Here is a 17901-nt window from a genome sequence, read left to right as displayed (position 1 = left end):
CATCTCTGCCCAGCTTGGGCAACAAAGCAAGACCCTGTCTGAGAAACAACAAATGGAGTGACCTGAGGTCTCAGGACAAACACCTGCATTCTGCATCTTGAGCCCTGATCCTGGGCCTCCTATGGCTCATAAACCCTGAAAGAGGGTATATATGACTGGCACACTCAGATACGATAGACAACCAGGGGTGCTCATCCCTTCACAGCCTGCAGACGAGTCTGCCTCCCAGTGAACCTGGCCCACAGGGGTTGGGTGTATAGGCTGGCACTTCAGCCTCTGGTCACCTAGGACCTCTAGCAACTAAAATCTCCCATCAGGCCAGGTTCCCAGAGAAAGCCGGAAAAGAGTCCCCACTGACCTCAATGCCTCCAGCCTAATTTGATTTTATTTTGAAGAAGCAGGGGCACTTCTATGAGCACCTATTCTACGGTACAGTCGTTAAGGACTCTGGGCCAGAACCAGGCTGCTTGGGTTCAAGTTCTCTGCCACTTCCCAGTTGGGTAACCGGAAGGAGGACAATTTGCTTTGACCTCTATAATTCAGCTCATCTGAAAAATGGATGCTAGGGATTCCTCCTCCTAGAACTGTGGTGTATTAAATGTTTAGAAAACCAAGCATACATCAGTGGTTCAGAGGTGGTGGCCCCTGAGGTGGTGCCTCTAGGAGAAGTGAAGGAGTCCCAAAGGGTTCATGTGTGGAGCCAGGTTCAATCACTAGGGAGTGGCCCAAGGCCCCTAGAAGCAACAGGGCAGGAGAGGATCCTAGAAGCTGCAAGAGAGACCTGAAACGCCAAAGCCATGATGTTTATGCTGTGAGAGAACCAGGCAACCTACTGGTTTGCATGAGGCCCCCAACCCAGGGCAGCTGTAGCCTATTAGTGCTGGGTTCGGTGGAGGCAGAATTCAGGTGTAACCTCCACCCTTAACCCACCCCACACCCAGGGAATTCATGTTTTCCCACCCTGCAAGAGCTCTGGGCTTTGGGTCAGCGCCTAGTGGGTAGCTTTGAACTTCCCTGCCACCCCACTGGCCCCATGCTGTGCGAGTTGAGTTGCAGTGCCTGTATTTTTCTGGCATTGCCCACTCTGCTCTCCCTCTTCCCCAGGCTCAGCTACACACAGCTCCATGCCCTCCGGGCTGACTCAGCCCTGCATTGCTCCCACACACATATGCATACCCACAACCTGGGCTGTTCTTTCTAACTTCAGTGGGGTTGAATCAGGTTTCCCCAACCAAGCCTGGGGACACTCCAGCACTGAGGGTAGATACTTAGGGAAATTGAGAGAAAACCCATGAGCTGTCTTCTAGAGGCAGGGGCATAGCTTTGCTGACCTTGCCAGGACCCAATCCCAAATATGTGAAGGATCACTAAGCTCTGCCCTTGCTGGGTGAGCGTCTCCAGACTCCTGACTCACCCCTGGGGCATGCATTTCTGGCCTAGGAGTCAACTCCCCAATAACTCAGTCCCTCCCTCCAGAAAGCCTGCCTTGACCTCCCTGAAGTGAAGCTCCTACTGCATGCCCCTCATCAGGACCAAGGGAGAAATTCTGCCTCTGCCTAGCTCCACCTGTTCACTCCCACCGACCAGACAACTCCTGATCGACAGGAATCTTGACTCCACTACACCAAATCCCCTCTAGTTCCCTGCAGGTGCTAAATCGTCTCCACCTCCTGGTCTTTGCAGGCTTTCTGTCTGGAAAGCCCTTTCACTCCCTCATTGCTCTAGTTAATGTTTAAGTTCAAGCCTCAGCTCTAAGCAGCCCTCTGGGCCCACCAGACAGCTCTTCAAACCACTCCTTCCTGCCAGGTCCAGTGTTGCCAGGTGCCCACAGCTGCTCACAGAGCTCAGGCTCTGCCCTGGGACTCTCCAGCCGATGAGTTGCAGGCCAGAGAAGCAAGAGGGGAACAGCCGAGGCCTTCAAGGAGACTGAATGCCTCCCCACCACCCGTCCCCTCCCTTCTCACCCAACCTCCAGCCCTTCCTGCAGCTTGACTGCTGGAGCTAAGGCCCCAACAAGGCCCCATAGGGCCAGCATCACTACCTCAGTCACGCTGGCCACACCCTCTGTCAAACTTTGGCTTGGCAGTGGGCCTAGCAATGTCCCATGCAACTCTCTCTGCCAGGCTTCTTCCAGCCTGTGGAGGGGTCCCCTCTCCCCACCTCCCTTTACCCTGGCTCCTGATGCTGATGCCTGAGTGATTTGTCCTGCTCTGAGCCTCAGAGTCCTTATCCAACCAATGGGCACACAGCCCCTCCCTTACTACCTCCTGGGCCAGTGCTAGGATCCACTGTGAGTCAGATGAGGAAGTGGGCTGGGAGGAAGAGGCAGAAGGCAGCCCTCAGGGGGCTAGCTGGTCAGAAGCATGTAAGCTGCTCTGGCCTGGCCTTAACTTGGGGCCTCTGGGAGCTGGGCCACCTGTCTGTGCACCCATGCAGGTGCAGGATGTCTGCAGCAGCTGCCAGGGGCTTCCAGATGCCCCAGGTTTGGCCCCTGAGACATTTTCTCCCTAGCTCTGGGATAGCCTTAATCCTGAGGCCCTCTGTATTCTGGCAGAGAGTGCGGGTGGGGGAGGAGGCCCTTGCAATCTTATGGGACAGACCATCAGGCTGTTTCATGGCACCTGCCTAAGACCCTGGTCTCTCCTCCATTTCTCCTCTGGCACCTAGAACCAAGTCACCCTGAGCCAGCGCCAGAGTTCCTGCCCACTCATGAGTAGGGCAACATACCCAGGAGATACTGCTGCAGCTGGACATGGACTTGTATGTAAACACAAGCGCACATATGTGGGGAGGGGTGCGGAATATCAGGATGGGGGCAACATGAGAGTGACCCAGGATGGGCAGTAGTCAGCTTGGGGTAGGAGTAGGGGATGCCCACAGAGGCCTCTCTACAATGGTGGCCCAGTCACCATCCAGACCTTGCCAGGTCTAGTGCCCCGTGGTCCCCACCCTGCTGCCTGCTCAGCCTGGCGGTGTTCCTTTACAGCCTCCTGCCAACAGAGCCAGCCCCCTGCCCCCACGGGTGTCCATGCCAGAGCAGCATTCCACAAGCCTGGCTGCATCTCCCCAGCAGAGGCTGAGCAGGGGGGCCATTCAGCAGTGGTCAGGTCACACGGCTAGAGGGGCACAGTGGGGCCTGGGCCTCTGGTCCCTACTCCTCTGGTCCCTCTGTCTCCTGGTCCTGGGCCAGTCACCTTAGAGATTTGATCGCTGCAGTTGTAGTCCTGGGTTTTAAATCTCCTGCCCTGGGTGGCAGCATGAGGCCGCCAGGTAGGTATGGGTCCACTGGAGCCAAGTCCTGGAGGCACAGAGCAAAATGAGCCCTGCGCCGCCCTGGGACAGGGATGGGGGACTGGACCAGTTGGGGACCCCAGACTCACCCCCAGGTCAGAGCAGCCCAGGCGAGAGGGTGGGGGTGGTGAGCGCGGCTGGGGTGCGGGGTTCAGTCCCTCAGCGTGGGATCGCTCAGGGGAGCGGGTGGAAGCCTTTTCTGATCGAATCCGGGGCCCGGCGCGCTCAGCTTCCTGATTTCACGGCAGCTTCCTATCCTGGCTCCCCTTCCGTGGCGCAACCGGAGGGCACCGATGTTTGACTCCCGGACGAACTTCCCGGCAGAAAGGAGGCTCAGCACGGGAGGGTGGGGCCGGGGTCTATCTGCTCGGATATGAGCTGTGGGGACGGGCTGGGGGCTGGAGCTGGGGCTGGGGGTGGAGGGCAGCCTGCGGCAGGGCGGGCTGCACGGGGACCGCGCACATCACGCGTGTCCGCGCCCCCCGCCGGCACGCAGGCGGCCTGGCCCTTTAAGCGTCCAGACGGCGGCCCCAGCTGACGCGCGGGCTCCAATCGGCGCCCCGCGCCCCCCGCCCGCCGCGCCCGAGGCTCTGGGGCCGCAGCTGCTCGGCGCTGGACTCGCCGCGGCCCTGCGCCTCCGCCTGCCCGGCCGCGCCCCCGGGGGCCATGGTCGCGGGGCCCTGCGCGGGGGCGGCCCCCAGCGCGGCGCTTCATGGAGCGGCCCCGGCCTGGCCGCCGGGGGCAGCGCGATCCCGCGGGGCCCTGTGAGCCCCCAGCGCCACGGCACCATGGTACGCAGGGCCCTGCCTGTCCCCCCGCTTATCCGCCCACCTGCCAGCTCTGACCTCCCAGGCACACGGCCCGCAGGCTCGGGGGCTGGAGGGGTCTTCCCCCCTCCCCCGGTCTCCTGGCTCCATCTGCTGGGTCCCGCGGGCCGGGATTGCGGCGCTGTGGCGCTGCTCTCGGTGGGGAGGGGGTTAAATTCCTGGGGTGGGGGCGCCGGCGCGCGAGGCTGAGGTCTTACTAGGCACCGGCGAAGGGGGGCGCTGCCCTGTGTCCGGACGGCGCCGCCCTCGGGCTGGGTAATGGGGGGAAGAGGGAGTCGGATTCCCGCCTGGGCCTTTGGCCACGTGGGCGCTGGAGACGCCCTGCCTGGGGATTCGGGATGACCCGGGCCAAGGGGGTGTGGGAGGACACCCATAGCTCCGGTACCAACTCCTGTGTGACCTTGGGCAGATCCCCCGCCCTCTCTGGGTCTATTTCCAAGGGAAAGAGGGGAGGTGTGTGCACAGAGGAGGCTGGCATGGACACTCCCTCACCAAAAGGAGGAGCCTAGAGGTCATGAGCCTGTGCCCCCTTGCTCAGTCTGGGCCCACCCACTGCTGCCCAGTGTAGAAAGAATTGACATGCGAGGGGGGCGCAGATGGACTCCCTAGGTTTCATCATGGGGCCTTCCAGGGAGGCTCTGAGGCAGGGCAGAGAGATGAGGCTTCTCATCAGGGAGGCAAGGTACCCCTCAGGTGTAGAAGGCTCTGACTTGGGTGAGCAGCCTGGAGAGAGATCTGGCACCTGGCCAATCCCCAGCCGGACTTGGGGCAAGGGTTTGAGGGCATGAAACCCCCTGGCAACCAGAGTGCCTGCCCACCTCCCTGGTCCTGCATCTTAGCTAGGCTGGAGTGACCTGGACTGCAGCTGGCATAGCCGGATGGGGAGGGGCACCCATTGCTTCCAGGAACCAGCACATCTGGCTGTGGAGGCCAGCACAGCTGGTGGGCATTTTGTGGGAGGGGCCAGACACAGGGGTGGCTGAACCCTGCTGAGGGGCTGCCAATTGTGGACTCGGGCAGTATCTCTGTGCCCAGTCAAGAGAGTCCAATCAGGTCGTGAGGTTTAGGGCCCCCCAAGGGCCAAGGATGGTGCTGCCTTGGCTGAGGGTACTACCTTAGCAACGGAGTGTTTGAGGCAGCACTCCCCTCCTTTCCTGCTGAGAGGCCAGAGGGCCAAAGTCAGGCCTCATTTGGCCGAGAGGCCAAAGTGCACATGGGAAGGTTGCCCTTTCCCTGTGGCAGGTGGGCACAGGTGGGCAGTGGAGGGCATTTCATAAAGGGAGAGCAGAGAGATCCGGGGCTCTGTTGCCTGGGGTGGACTTCCCCCAACAGGCCTGGCTTTGGCAAGCCCTTATCCAAGCCACTTCTCCTGCCGCTCTTTGGCCCCTGGAGGCCCTAAGGAGACCCTGTTGCAACCCAAGTTGTACCCTGATCCTTCGCTGACCTGCAGGTGCAGTGGCTCTAGGGAGGAGGGAGCAGGTAGAGGGGGTAGTGGTGGGTGTGGGGAAGCACGGCTGGTCTCCAGGTGGAGGGATGTTCTCACTTTTTAAGTCATTAAAGGCTCAGAAATCCAGCCATGTGGAGTCTAGCAAGGAAGGGGTGGTCTTAGCAGAGCTGGGAGTCCAGGGGCTCTGGACTGTAGAACCCTCTCATTCTGAGCCTCGGTTTCTCCATCTGTGTAGTAGGGGTTGGTCCCAGAAGATGAATCAGAATGAGTCAGAGGAGGGAGATGGGAGGGGCTTGGTGCCACATCCCAGTTAGGTTGGCCAGGCCTGGACAGCCTGGGACAGAGGGGCAGATGGATGGCTTCTTGGCTGGGGTAAGGGATGTAGTGGAGAACTCAAGGAAGATGGTAGCCTTGGCCAGGGGCCTGGCCAGACTGGGATGTGAGGGAGCACAGGATGGCTGCTGCCCTGGCCGCTGGGTGTAGGGGGCAGGCCCCAGGGCAGGCCTGGAGACAGGTGGCCCCTGGTGGCTCAGGCAGGCTCCTCCTGAGGCCCAGGGTAGGTTTCTCATTCAGGTGACTGAGAAGTGGAGCTCAACCACCACCACCCCTGCCCAGTCCCAGCCTACCCACTGCTGTCTTGGCGATGGAAGGCCTGGCATGGTGGGGGTGGGTGGGTAGGCTGTGGATGGATGGGGCCAGGATTCATCCCAGGGTCCCCAAGGATGTGGAGGCACTGACAGCTATGGAGCTGATGGTTTTGTGGCCATGAAAATATTGTGGCAAGGTACCTCCCTAATGCAGGAGGCTCAGACCTGGTTGGGCAGGCCCTGAGGAGAGCCAGAACCTGGAACCAGTGGTGTTGGTCCAGCCGAGCTGGTGGTTGGTGGATATTAACTGAACATCTGCACATCACTGTGCGATGGTCCTGGTGCAGGGACTGGGCAGGCTGCCTGTCTGTGCTACCCACCTTTTGGGGAGGCTGCTGTTGTAGAGCCGGGGGTGACTGAGTTGGCCTCTATTCCAGGCAATTCACAGGTGCTGGATGTGGCCCACGGGCCTGATAGTCTGACCCATCAGACTTTGAGGACCTCCCCTAGGGCTCTGGAAGCCCCAGATGGTGTGGCCTCTGAGGCAGGGCTTTCCCAGAGCCTGTGGACATGGACCATACCTGACCTGGGGTCTGGGGGTCTACAGGGAAAAGGGTCTGGGGAAGGCCTTGGGGGCCTCCTGCCTGCAAGCATGGTAGGCAGTTTCCACAGCTGTGTCCTTCCACCCCTGCAGAGCCCCTGAGTGAGAGAGAGCTGCTGGGGGATAGGCCTGAGGCTGTAGGCAGGGGTTGGGGGCAGCCTGGCCCAAGCCCTGGCTGTGATGAGTGGACCTCACCAGGCAGTACAGCAGGACCAGAGTTGGGGGCCTGAGCCTGGATTTCTTCACAGGTTTCAACTTCTGCAGCAGCCACATGGCTGTTGCAATGAAGGGTTCCCTCAGGTGCTACCCCTTGGATTCTGTAGCCAGAGGCCGGGCAGTGAGCAGTGAGCCCGGCTTCTGTTCTTGAGGTGTTTGAGGCTGGGCAAGCTTTCTTATATTGGTATGTGTGAGTGAATATGTGGGGAGAATCCATGGGGCTGAGGAAATGCTGAAGGAATGCCTGTGGCCCTCCTGGGGTGACCACCTGGTCCCGGTGTGCCTGCGATGGTCCTGGTTCTAGCACTGAAAGCCCTGCACCCCAGAAAATGCCCCGGTCCCTGGCAAACCTGGATGGTTGGTCACTGTGGTCTCTCTTTCATCCCCTTTCCTTCCCTTTCCCTTCCTGGGATGACTTTTCCCATTTCCCAGGAGACGACCCAGAGGCCCAGAAAAGTGACAGGACCTGATCTTCAGCCTCAGAGGGTCACGAGTGGAGCCTGAGCTCTGACGGCAGCTCACTCAGGCTTGAATCCCTTCCTTGCTAGATCTTCGGCTCTGTTGCTGTAAAGTGGAGCCACGAGTGATGGGCTGCCTCCTGGATGGCCGGCAATGCTGGGAGTGGTGCTGGGGGAAGGGCGGGCAGGGGCCCACTGGCCTTCACCCACTCCTGTGCCCTCTGTCCCCGCAGTTGCTGGTTGAGAAGACAACTGACTCCCCGGCGGCTGAGTTCTCGCTGGTGGAGGATGTGGCGCTGCACTTTGCCTGCTTGATGGGCCGCCTGAACGAGCAGCGCCTCTTCCAGCCTGACCTCTGTGACGTGGACTTGGTGCTGGTGCCCCAGCGCAGCGTCTTTCCGGCACACAAGGGTGTGCTAGCCGCCTACAGCCAGTTCTTCCACTCACTCTTCACCCAGAACAAGCAGCTGCAGCGTGTGGAGCTGTCCCTGGAGGCACTGGCACCTGGGGGCCTGCAGCAGATCCTCAACTTCATCTATACATCCAAGCTGCTGGTCAACGCGGCCAACGTCCACGAGGTGCTCAGCGCCGCCTCATTGCTGCAGATGGCTGACATCGCTGCGTCCTGCCAAGAGCTGCTGGACGCCCGCTCTCTAGGCCCACCAGGTCCGGGCACTGTGGCCCTGGCCCAGCCGGCTGCCAGCTGCACTCCAGCTGCGCCACCCTACTACTGTGACATCAAGCAGGAGGCCGACACCCCAGGCCTGCCCAAGATCTACGCCCGAGAGGGCCCTGACCCTTACTCGGTGCGTGTTGAGGACGGGGCAGGGACTGCTGGTGGCACAGTGCCTGCCACCATTGGGCCAGCCCAGCCCTTCTTTAAGGAGGAGAAGGAGGGTGGTGTCGAGGAGGCCGGTGGGCCCCCGGCCAGCTTGTGCAAGCTGGAGGGTGGAGAAGAGTTGGAGGAAGAGCTTGGGGGTTCCGGCACCTACAGCCGCAGGGAGCAGTCCCAGATCATCGTGGAGGTGAACCTCAACAACCAGACCCTGCACGTGTCCACGGGGCCAGAGGGGAAGCCAGGTGCCGGGCCAAGCCCGGCCACCATGGTTCTGGGCCGGGAGGACGGGCTGCAGAGACACTCGGATGAGGAGGAGGAGGACGACGAGGAGGAGGAGGAGGAAGAGGAGGAAGAGGAAGGTGGTGGCAGTGGACGGGAGGAGGAGGAGGAGGAGGAAGAGGGTGGCAGTCAGGGAGAAGAGGAAGAGGAGGAGGAGGACGGGCACAGTGAGCAGGAGGAGGAAGAGGAGGAGGAAGAGGAGGAAGGGCCTAGTGAGCAGGATCAAGAGAGCTCTGAGGAGGAGGAGGGGGAGGAGGGGGAGGCTGGGGGCAAGCAGGGGCCACGGGGAAGCCAAGGCAGCCGGGGAGACCCCCCTTCCTACAGTCACATGGCCACACGGTCCCGGGAGAATGCCCGGCGCCGGGGTACCCCTGAACCTGAAGAAGCTGGGCGGCGGGGTGGGAAGAGGCCAAAGCCACCCCCTGGAGTGGCCTCTGCATCGGCCCGAGGGCCACCAGCCACTGATGGGCTGGGGGCCAAGGTGAAGCTGGAGGAGAAGCAGCACCATCCATGCCAGAAGTGCCCACGAGTTTTCAACAACCGCTGGTACCTGGAGAAACACATGAATGTGACCCACAGCCGCATGCAGATCTGCGACCAGTGCGGCAAGCGCTTCCTGCTGGAGAGCGAGCTGCTGCTGCACAGGCAGACGGACTGCGAGCGCAACATCCAGGTGGGCCTCACGTGGCTGGGGGCAGGGCAGAGGCTGTCCAGGTGGGGCTAGGCCAGAACTGGGCTCTGGGCACCCAGTGTCTTGCTGACTGCATTACCTAGGTGGTCCGCGGAGACCAGACTTAGCCCCCAGACAGGCTGGCCCAGGCCCAGTTTTCAGGATGGTTAGAGCTCAGGGATAACATCAAGCCTAGCTTCCTGGGAGAGGTGGATAGAGTTGGGGGCATGAAGAGATGTGCAGAGGATTGGAACAAACCGTACCCTTGGCCAGAGGGACAAAGGGGACACATGGACTTGGGAGGATGAGTGGAGAGTTGTCTGAGCAGACAAGGCCAGAAGACAGCCCACTCTGGGTGGGATGAGTCCAACGGGGTTTTAACAAACACTGGGGCTGTAGGAAGGCCAGCAGGGCCACTGTGTATAGTTTCACAGGTTGTGCACTGCAGCACATGAGCACACGATGGGAGGAGGGGTTTGCCCAGAGGGATGCCATCCTCCACTTCCCACAAAAGTGCTGTACAGAGTAGGGGGCAGCCCAGCAGGAGGCAGCCCCTACTTTCAGCTCTTTGGGGATGCCAGCTCTCATGGGCCTGGGAAAAAGGGATTGGGTGAGAAATTTGGGAAGAGCAGAGGCTGCTGGGGTAAGCAGGGGAGCTGAGCTGGCTGCTGGGTCTTGAGCCAGCCTGAGTCTGTTTGTGCCAGCCTCGCTTCTCAGGGTGGGGTGGCACAGGGCCAGCCAGGCTCCCACGGGTGGTTTTCACCTCTTCTGGCCCAGGAGAAGGGGGAAAGGTAGCAGGTAGGTGGGTGCTAATTGCCTGTGCTAATTGCTAATTGCAGTGCCCTGTGGAGAAAGTGTTACCCGGGGGTCACCTGGTATCCTGCCCCACCCTTATGTACCTGTGCCTACTTGCCCACCTGCTGGGCTGCCCTTTGATGCTCTAACTGCTGCACACCTGAGTCTCCCCCCTGAAGGAGAAAGAAGCTTCTGCCCCATCCAACCTGGGTACCCTGACCAATTTCTGCCCAAGCCTTGGCCTAGCCTCCATCCCTGTGGGGTATCCTGCATAGATGGGCAGGACAAGGGTCCAGGAGAACAAGTTGGGGGATATGGTCCCCAAGATCCCCCACCACTCTCTGTGCCTGATGGGACCTTGAGCCTCCTGCTGTCCTCCTCAGCCAACACCTCTGGGACTCATCCTCTAGGGGATATCCATGGTGTCATGGCACAGGTCCCAGCAGGAGGAGGCAGCGGTGATAATGGCTCACTCTGTGAGACCTGTTATCTCTGTGTGTAGCCTCCATACCAGAGGCGGCCCTTCAGCTAGTTGTCTGCCTTACCTCTATAGACAGACAAAGGATGACGCCTTTGGAAGCCCTTGTTGAAATGAGCCCAGAGGGGGGAATTTCCTGGAGGAGGTAGCCCCTGACCCTAGTTAACTCAAGGATGAAGGAGGACCCCAGGCTGTGTGTTTGGGGGTGTTTAAGGAGTTTTCATCCCCAACCTTAGAAACATCAGAGCTGGCTGGCTGTTGGCATCAAGGGCCCTCCAGCATATTTCAAGTGGGAAAACTGAGGCCAGACGGGGGCAGTAGCTTGCCCAAGTCCAAGGCCCTGGGGACTCAGCACCCAGGGCCTCAAGTCCTCTTATTCTGCAGTGTGTGACATGCGGCAAAGCTTTCAAGAAGCTTTGGTCCCTCCATGAGCATAACAAGATTGTGCACGGCTACGCAGAGAAGAAGTTCTCATGCGAGATCTGTGAGAAGAAGTTCTACACCATGGCCCACGTGCGTAAGCACATGGTTGGTAAGTCTGGGCCACAGGGGGATGGAGCCGGAGGATAGAGATGGACCAGTTTCTGGCTGGTGGATGGGAAAGACTTCACATCCAAGGGCAATGTGAAGGGGTGAGGAGGCCCCTCTCAGCTGGGAGGCCCAGGGAGGTTGGTTCCAGTGGCAGGTGTAGCCTGGACAGGCTCTGGGGCCAGGGCTGGCATGTACAGTTGGGCAGGCTGCACATTGCACAAGGGTGCCTGGACAAGATGGCAGGTGGGAACCGGAATCAAGCTGACACACTGCTAACCAGGCTGTGCATCCTGGCATGGGCTTGTGTCCACCCAGGGAAAGGAATCTTTTCCTAATTATACAAAGTACTGCATGGGCTGGTACAGGCCCTGTGTCAGTTTGATGATAGCTGTGCCTCTGATTCTTTCTTACCTTCTGGTCCTCATAGGGCTTCAGGCCTCTCTGAATGCAGCCTCCCCTCAGGGTTCATGCCTGGACACAGTAAGGAGGTCCCCCAAGTGTGTGTTTTGGCCACTCCACTGCCCCAGGCAAGGCTGCCCACCCGCTGTATGTGGGCCTGGCAGAGTCTCATGTCCCTACAGCCCTGCCTGCCTTGCCCACTCCAAGTCTGGGCCTTGAGGGGGAGGGGTAGCCAAGGTGGACAGTGAGCCCCTGGCCAGGTCCTAATCCCTTTCTCCGTGGGACAGTGCTGGGGGCCCTCCAGCGTGAACTGACTGGAAGCTGGGACCCTGCGGCCTAGTTCTCAGCCAGGAGCATGCTGGGTAAACCAGGACTGGTGTTTGTGAGCTTGGAGGGGAGCCTTCTGTCTCCAGTGGCCACCTACCAGATCCTTGAAGAGTTTGTTGGTCCTCACCTACCCACGGGTGCTGGGAGGAGTGCAGCTAACTTCCTCCAGACTGTTGGCTAGGGCCCGAGGCCAGGACCTTTCTGCATATGTCCCCTATAAAGGCCACCACCCCTGAAGCTCAGGACCACTATGAGTCCCTTTTTATAGGAGAGGAAGCTGAGGCCCAGAGAGACTGAGCGGGAAGCCAGTGGTCGGGCCAGGATTTGAGCTGAAGCCAGGTCCACCCAGGGTCCTTCCATCCTTCCCTGAAGCTTTGGGGGCAAGGCAGCCTTGGCCACTTCCCTTGACCAGAGGCTAAAGAACCACAGAGCCCCGGCATGTCTGAGGCAGACCTTCAGAGCGGATAGGAGATCCAGCCATGGAGGCAGGGGGCCTCTCCTGGGAATCAGCACAGGTCCCGGGACAGGGTATAAGGCCAGTTCCAGGGAAGGGTGGTGGCACAGGGCTGCCCCAGGAGGCAGGGTCTGGGCCCAATGTCGGGGTGCTTGGGCAGGCCCGTAAGACATGATGGCCCTGGTGCCCACCTCGTAGCCCACACCAAGGACATGCCCTTCACCTGCGAGACCTGCGGAAAGTCCTTCAAGCGCAGCATGTCCCTCAAGGTGCACTCACTGCAGCACTCAGGGGAGAAGCCGTTCAGATGTGAGGTGAGCTTCCATCTCCTGCCTGGCCTGCCCGAGGGGCCACCTGGGAGGGGCAGGAATCAGGGAGAGCAGCTGCTGAAAAACAGGGCTAGGGGGTGGAATGTAGGGTCCAGAAAGAGAGGCCCACCCTCTGAGGTCTGCGGCCCCTGCCTCCCACTCCCACCCAGCCCCTACTCTTCTCTGGCCCACCCCCATCCTGCCCTTCCTTCCCCAGCCCAGCCCCACACACTCAGGGTGGGAAGTGTGTGTGGGCTGCAGCCCCAGGAGCAGGCTTTCTGGGGAAGCGGATTCATGAGCATCCTAGGCCTGGAGCTCAGATGAGACAACAGAGCTGCAGGTGGGGAGGTAGGGGCAGGGGCTGGGCATCTGATCAGAAGGAAGGATGAGGGACCTCATGCCTTAAGCATGGGGTTCCCTCTACTCTCTGGCTTTTTCCCACTTCCGACCCCCATTCCCCACCTAAGCCTGGGGTGCTTGTGGCCTCTCCTCTTGTGCCCATGTACTGCCCACACAGATGCACCTCGGCTTGCCCTCACATCCCCATCTCCTTGCCCAGGAGCCCCTGAGTGTGTCCCTCCTTGGCCCTGTGGCCACAGGGGAGCTGTTCCCTCCACAAAGGCTGCTCTTCTGCTCTGTGCCTGGGCCTCACCCCCAAACCCCACCCCCAGAACTGCAATGAGCGCTTCCAGTACAAGTACCAGCTGCGGTCACACATGAGCATCCACATTGGCCACAAGCAGTTCATGTGCCAATGGTGCGGCAAGGACTTCAACATGAAGCAGTACTTCGATGAGCACATGAAGACCCACACAGGTGCGGCTGCCCCTGGGGACAGGGCTCCATGCCGGGCCTGGGACCCCTTCTCAGCCCCGCTCAGGACACCTGGAATAATCTTGGCCACACCCCTTCTCAAGTCTGGGCCTCCGTTTACCCATCCTTCCTGCCTCCCAGGGTTGGGTGAGGCTAGCACAAAATGCCCCAGGGTCGGGGAAGATCTGAGAGCACCAGTGCTGCGTCTCACTATGGCTCCATGGGAGACGGAGGCTGGCCCCAGACTGGGGTGTGGCGACCCCTCACTGACGCCCTGCTGCCCACCCCCAACCCTCAGGAGAGAAGCCGTACATCTGCGAGATCTGTGGCAAGAGCTTCACCAGCCGGCCCAACATGAAGCGGCACCGGCGCACGCACACGGGCGAGAAGCCGTACCCATGCGACGTGTGTGGCCAGCGCTTCCGCTTCTCCAACATGCTCAAGGCCCACAAGGAGAAGTGCTTCCGCGTCAGCCACCCCCTGGCCGGCGACGGCGCCCCTGCTGCCCCAGGCCTGCCCCCAACCCAGCCCCAGGCGCACGCACTACCCCTGCTCCCGGGGCTGCCCCAGACCCTGCCGCCCCCGCCCCACCTGCCGCCACCCCCTCCGCTCTTCCCCACCACTGCCAGCCCTGGCGGGAGGATGAACGCCAACAACTAGCTGCCGAGCTGCACCCGTGCACCTGCTGGGGCCTGGAGTCAGGGCCCACTCCAGGAGGGACCCACTGCCTTCCCCGGGAGCACAGCAGTGCGGGCCTGGGCCCTGCTCCACCTCCAGAAGTGGATGGAGGTGCCCTGCCTGAGGCCCCGACGATGAGGGGTGTGCAGGCTGGCAGCCCCCAGAGCTGGTGGAGGGCATCTCACTCCCAAGTGCCCCCCCTTTCTGTGACTCCTTGAAGCCTTTACTTTTTTTTTTTTTTTTTTGGAAGTGAAGGAAAAAGAAACTATTTGCAGCACCCCCCTCCAGGTGAGGGGGGTGCTGGGGGTCTACAGCAGAAAGAAAGGGGCCTGGGCAGCAGGTGTGGCCAGTCTCTCTGCCAAGGCCTGTGCCAGAGGGGTTGGCCAGGTGGAGCCTGGGTCAGCCTCAGCAGCCTATCACCATGTCCTCTATGCCCCTAGTTTGCTTCCTCATCTTGGAGGGTTTGGGGAGAAGTTGGCGTGCCACCCCCGCAACCCTTGATGAGTTGTAGACCCAGTCTGAGAGCCGCAAGCACTGAGGCAGGGCCTGAGACTGGACCCGGGTGAGCGTTGTGGGGGTGGAGGTTGGCGAGGTGCAGAGACTGCAGACCAGTGCTGCACTGTGTGGAGCGGGGCAGGCAGGGGCTGGACCCCAGGGACTTGCCTTCCCCATCCACTCCGCTGCCAGCAGGCCCAGGGATCCCTGACCTGCACCAGGTGGCACCAAGGGTCCTGAGTCCCGGAGATGTCCCCAGAAGCTGCTGTGCCTCACAGCACTGTGAGCCAGACCCTCGGTGGGCAGACAGGCTGACTGGCAGCACCAGCTTCGGGGACAGAGTCCTAGGATGAGGCTTGGACAGTGTTGGTAGGGTTTCAAGGTGCTATTAGTGGGGCAGGGGCAGGGCGGCTGCTCACAGAGCACCCCAGTTCCTCACCAGCTACTCTGGCCATATATCCCACACCAGAAGGAACAAGTGTGGCTGTGTCCATCTCTGCTCCCCCAAAGGCCCGCTCTAGGCCTTATCCTCCCTCTAGGCCCTGCCACAACCTGTCCCTGGCTGGCTCCAGCAACCTCGTCCCTCCTGGGCCTCTGCACCGGTGGGTGGGGTGCCCATTGCACTGCCGGTAAAGGAGCCTGCATGTTCAGGCCCCTGGGAGGATTAGGGGGACTGGGGAGGTGCAGCCTAGACCCAATTGCTTGCCCCCATGAGGCTAGCACTAATAGGAAACCCTTTTTTGTTGTCATTTAATGTCTTTATTCCTGCCTTTAATATGGGGAGGAAGGTTCCATAAGCTACGTTTCCTAGTTAAGCTCTTTCCTATTGTGTTTATACAATTTTGTTTGTTATACTCTTTGCACCTTAAACCCCCACCACTCCCCGACACTATTGCCTTCCCAGCATGGCTGGAGTGGGAAGAGGCTTGGGCCCCGGGGTAATGGTTAGGGGGACTGAACCCCTCTGACCTCCTTGTGAGGCCCATGGCACTGGGGCAGGGAGCTGGGGACATTTTAATCATCAATAAATGAAGCACTTTATTCTGTACAGATTTGGGCAGGCCCAAGGTGCCCAAGTGATCTGAGGATTTATAATCCAAGCCACACCACCCTGGTTGTTCTCTGGGCTTGGAGGGGACAGTGCCAGCAGCTTCCTTGCCCAATTGATGTTGGAGCTGTAGACATACGCTCGGGCGCCCCTGCTGTCCTAGGGGAGAGAAGGTTCGCCCCTCCCCGAGGAGGAAGGTTTCTGGTCAGGCCCCCCACCCCAAGGCTGGGGACTCCAGGCTCCTGCTTTACTGTAGCTCTTTTTCTTCCTTGCACTCCTTGATCTTTGGGCTTCCGTGATGTCCTCAGGGTCCCCCCGCTCCCTGTTGCTATTTCTAACCTCTGGTCCCAGTGCCTGGTAGCTCTTTGGAGCTGGCTCACATTTTCCCAAAAAAAGTTGATCTCTCCCAGTGGGCTGTAGGCAGGGACCTCCATGGGTTTCCAACCCCCATCACTGGCACCAGGGTCTCCCACAGGAACTGGTGGTGTCATCACCTGCTGGCCCCACTACAGCCTAAGCGGGCCTGAGTGGCCCTGGCCAGGCTGAGACCTGTCAGGCCATACTGACAAGCAGAGGTCAGAGAGTGGTGGGGAGCTGGCGATGAAACCCTGTCCTGGGACATGGGTTTCCTGTTCTTGTACACTTCCCCTCTGGGATCCGGTGAGGGGTCCAGACAGCTGGCCAGCAACTGGTCAAGACGGTCACGGGAGCTCTAGGTGGGCACAACCAACCCCTCTCCTGGGAGGCCCCTGCCCCACTGGGGATAGGAGCCTGTGTCCCTGGTGCTAAGCACTCTCTTCACTTGGGCCATTGTTGGTGGGGGCTCCTTTCCGGCCAGACCACAAGGCCAGAAGCAATAATGGCACCTCAGCAGTTCCAGTATGGATAGGGGTTCCTGTTTTACTAGCTTTCACATCTCCTTTTATTTAAAAAAAACAAAAACAAAAAAACAATGTGCCCTCCAGATGTCAGAATGAGGAGACTGGGGCACCATACTCACTTCCCAGGGCTGGGGGAAGGGGGACGCAGGATCATCCCCTTCCAAGGAGATCTGTGGGGGTCCCACCGTCCATCTGGACTTCTCAGCCTGTTTGGCTGGAACTCAGGCCTGGAGTCTGGGTCTGCCCCCTCCCCAGCTCCTTGGGGCTCTCTGGTCTCAGGCTGGCTGGTGATGGGTGGCTAGAGTGATGAACTCAAGCTCTGTGGCCACAGTTCTGGGAGCCTTTGACCGTGGCTTATGCTGCCATAGTCTCCACGGTGCCCTTCACAGAGGGCTTGGTAGTGGCAGAATGGCCATGCCCAGGCATGTGCTGAGACCACTGACAACTGCTTGTGTACAGGCACCCCACAGCCCCAGAGCATGGGGCACAGCAGGCATGCGAGTGAGAAGAGTGAAGGGGAATAAAGTCAGTACAACTCGTGTCCCTTGGCCCAGCCTCTTCTTTGCACTTGGCCTGCCTTGACTCTTGGACCAGAGCAAGGGGCTGGGCTTTGGGGACCACCCAGAGTCAGGAGCTGGGGCAAGGGCAGCAGTGGGGGATGGGGGATGGGCAAATAGGTGGGTCTTGGGTCAGATGCAGAGGGGCATGAAAGAAGAGAGGTCCTGAAGGCAATGGCCACAGGAGGCCAGGACCTGTGCAGGTGTGGTTTCCCATGAGCACCAGACATGAAGCCACAGGAGCTCCGGGACAGCAGGGACTGGTGCTCCCACTTATGTGCTGAGCCCTGGGGATGCTGTGATGAGCAGTATGGACTCATCCCTCCCTCGGCAGGCAGGGGAGGTCAGAAGGGGCCAGATAACAGAGATGCTGACTCACGCACCTGGGAAGACAAAAGCTCAGATGGAAGACAGGTGGTAGCCTCCAGAGGAGCAGATGGCTCTCCCTGGGGAACTCAGAATTGTTTCATGGCACAAGTAGTGTACACAGAGAGCACTCAGTCGGTGCCAAATGGAATTCTAGGCCCTGGGGACACGTGCAGAATGAGGCTCCTTGTGGCACTTACCTCTGCATACGTAGAAAAGGGTCAGACAGGACCTCCCAGGACTGGGAGGGGCTGGGAGAGAAGTCTCACAGGCGGATTTGTTGACTGGCCAGAAAGGAGGTGCAGGTTCCTAGGATGTTGGCACTGCCTTTCTGCACAGTCCTGCTATGAATGGAAAAAGCACGAGCTTGCTCAAGAGACCCTGAAACAAGGCTGGCTGACAGGCCTGGGGGCCTGGCTGCTCCCCCAACTCTTGTGCAGATTCCGCTTATCTCTGTGTTTCCACTCTGTTGACCTCCTCCTATATGAGGTTGCATGACACCTCTTTTTCCTCCAGCCCTCCCCCCACCTCCCTCATTCTCTCAGCATTTCCACCTT

The 17901-nt window shown here is 60.0% G+C and overlaps 1 protein-coding gene across 3 annotated transcripts; it reads left to right on the top strand.

Moving 5' to 3' along the window:
• The first annotated feature begins 3110 nt into the window (after window positions 1–3110).
• On the top strand, window positions 3111–16962 carry ZBTB47 (zinc finger and BTB domain containing 47). Of its 3 annotated transcripts, none has more exons than XM_055281227.2 (6): window positions 3111–3270; window positions 7661–9217; window positions 10872–11019; window positions 12397–12512; window positions 13106–13322; window positions 13618–16962. In XM_055281227.2, exons 2-6 carry the CDS (start codon window positions 7742–7744, stop codon window positions 13977–13979), a joined length of 2319 nt encoding a protein of 772 aa, XP_055137202.2. In that variant the 5' UTR covers window positions 3111–3270; window positions 7661–7741; the 3' UTR covers window positions 13980–16962. The 3 variants fall into 3 exon arrangements, with proteins under 3 accessions (XP_055137202.2, XP_055137201.2, XP_055137200.2); XM_055281226.2 differs by lacking the exon at window positions 3111–3270 and adding an exon at window positions 3891–4082 and having other exon boundaries at window positions 13178–13322; XM_055281225.2 differs by lacking the exon at window positions 3111–3270 and adding an exon at window positions 3894–4082.
• The last annotated feature ends 939 nt before the right edge of the window (window positions 16963–17901 follow it).

The sequence above is a fragment of the Symphalangus syndactylus genome, chromosome 1, assembly GCF_028878055.3.
Source record: "Symphalangus syndactylus isolate Jambi chromosome 1, NHGRI_mSymSyn1-v2.1_pri, whole genome shotgun sequence".
NCBI lineage: Eukaryota > Metazoa > Chordata > Mammalia > Primates > Hylobatidae > Symphalangus > Symphalangus syndactylus.
This window is presented reverse-complemented; position numbering and strand designations above follow the sequence as displayed.

Coding starts and splice junctions, on each gene's coding strand:
- ZBTB47 (XM_055281225.2), top strand. Junction 9,218..10,871: donor ACTGCGAGCGCAACATCCAG/GTGGGCCTCACG, acceptor CTTATTCTGCAG/TGTGTGACATGCGGCAAAGC. Junction 13,323..13,617: donor GCACATGAAGACCCACACAG/GTGCGGCTGCCC, acceptor CCCAACCCTCAG/GAGAGAAGCCGTACATCTGC.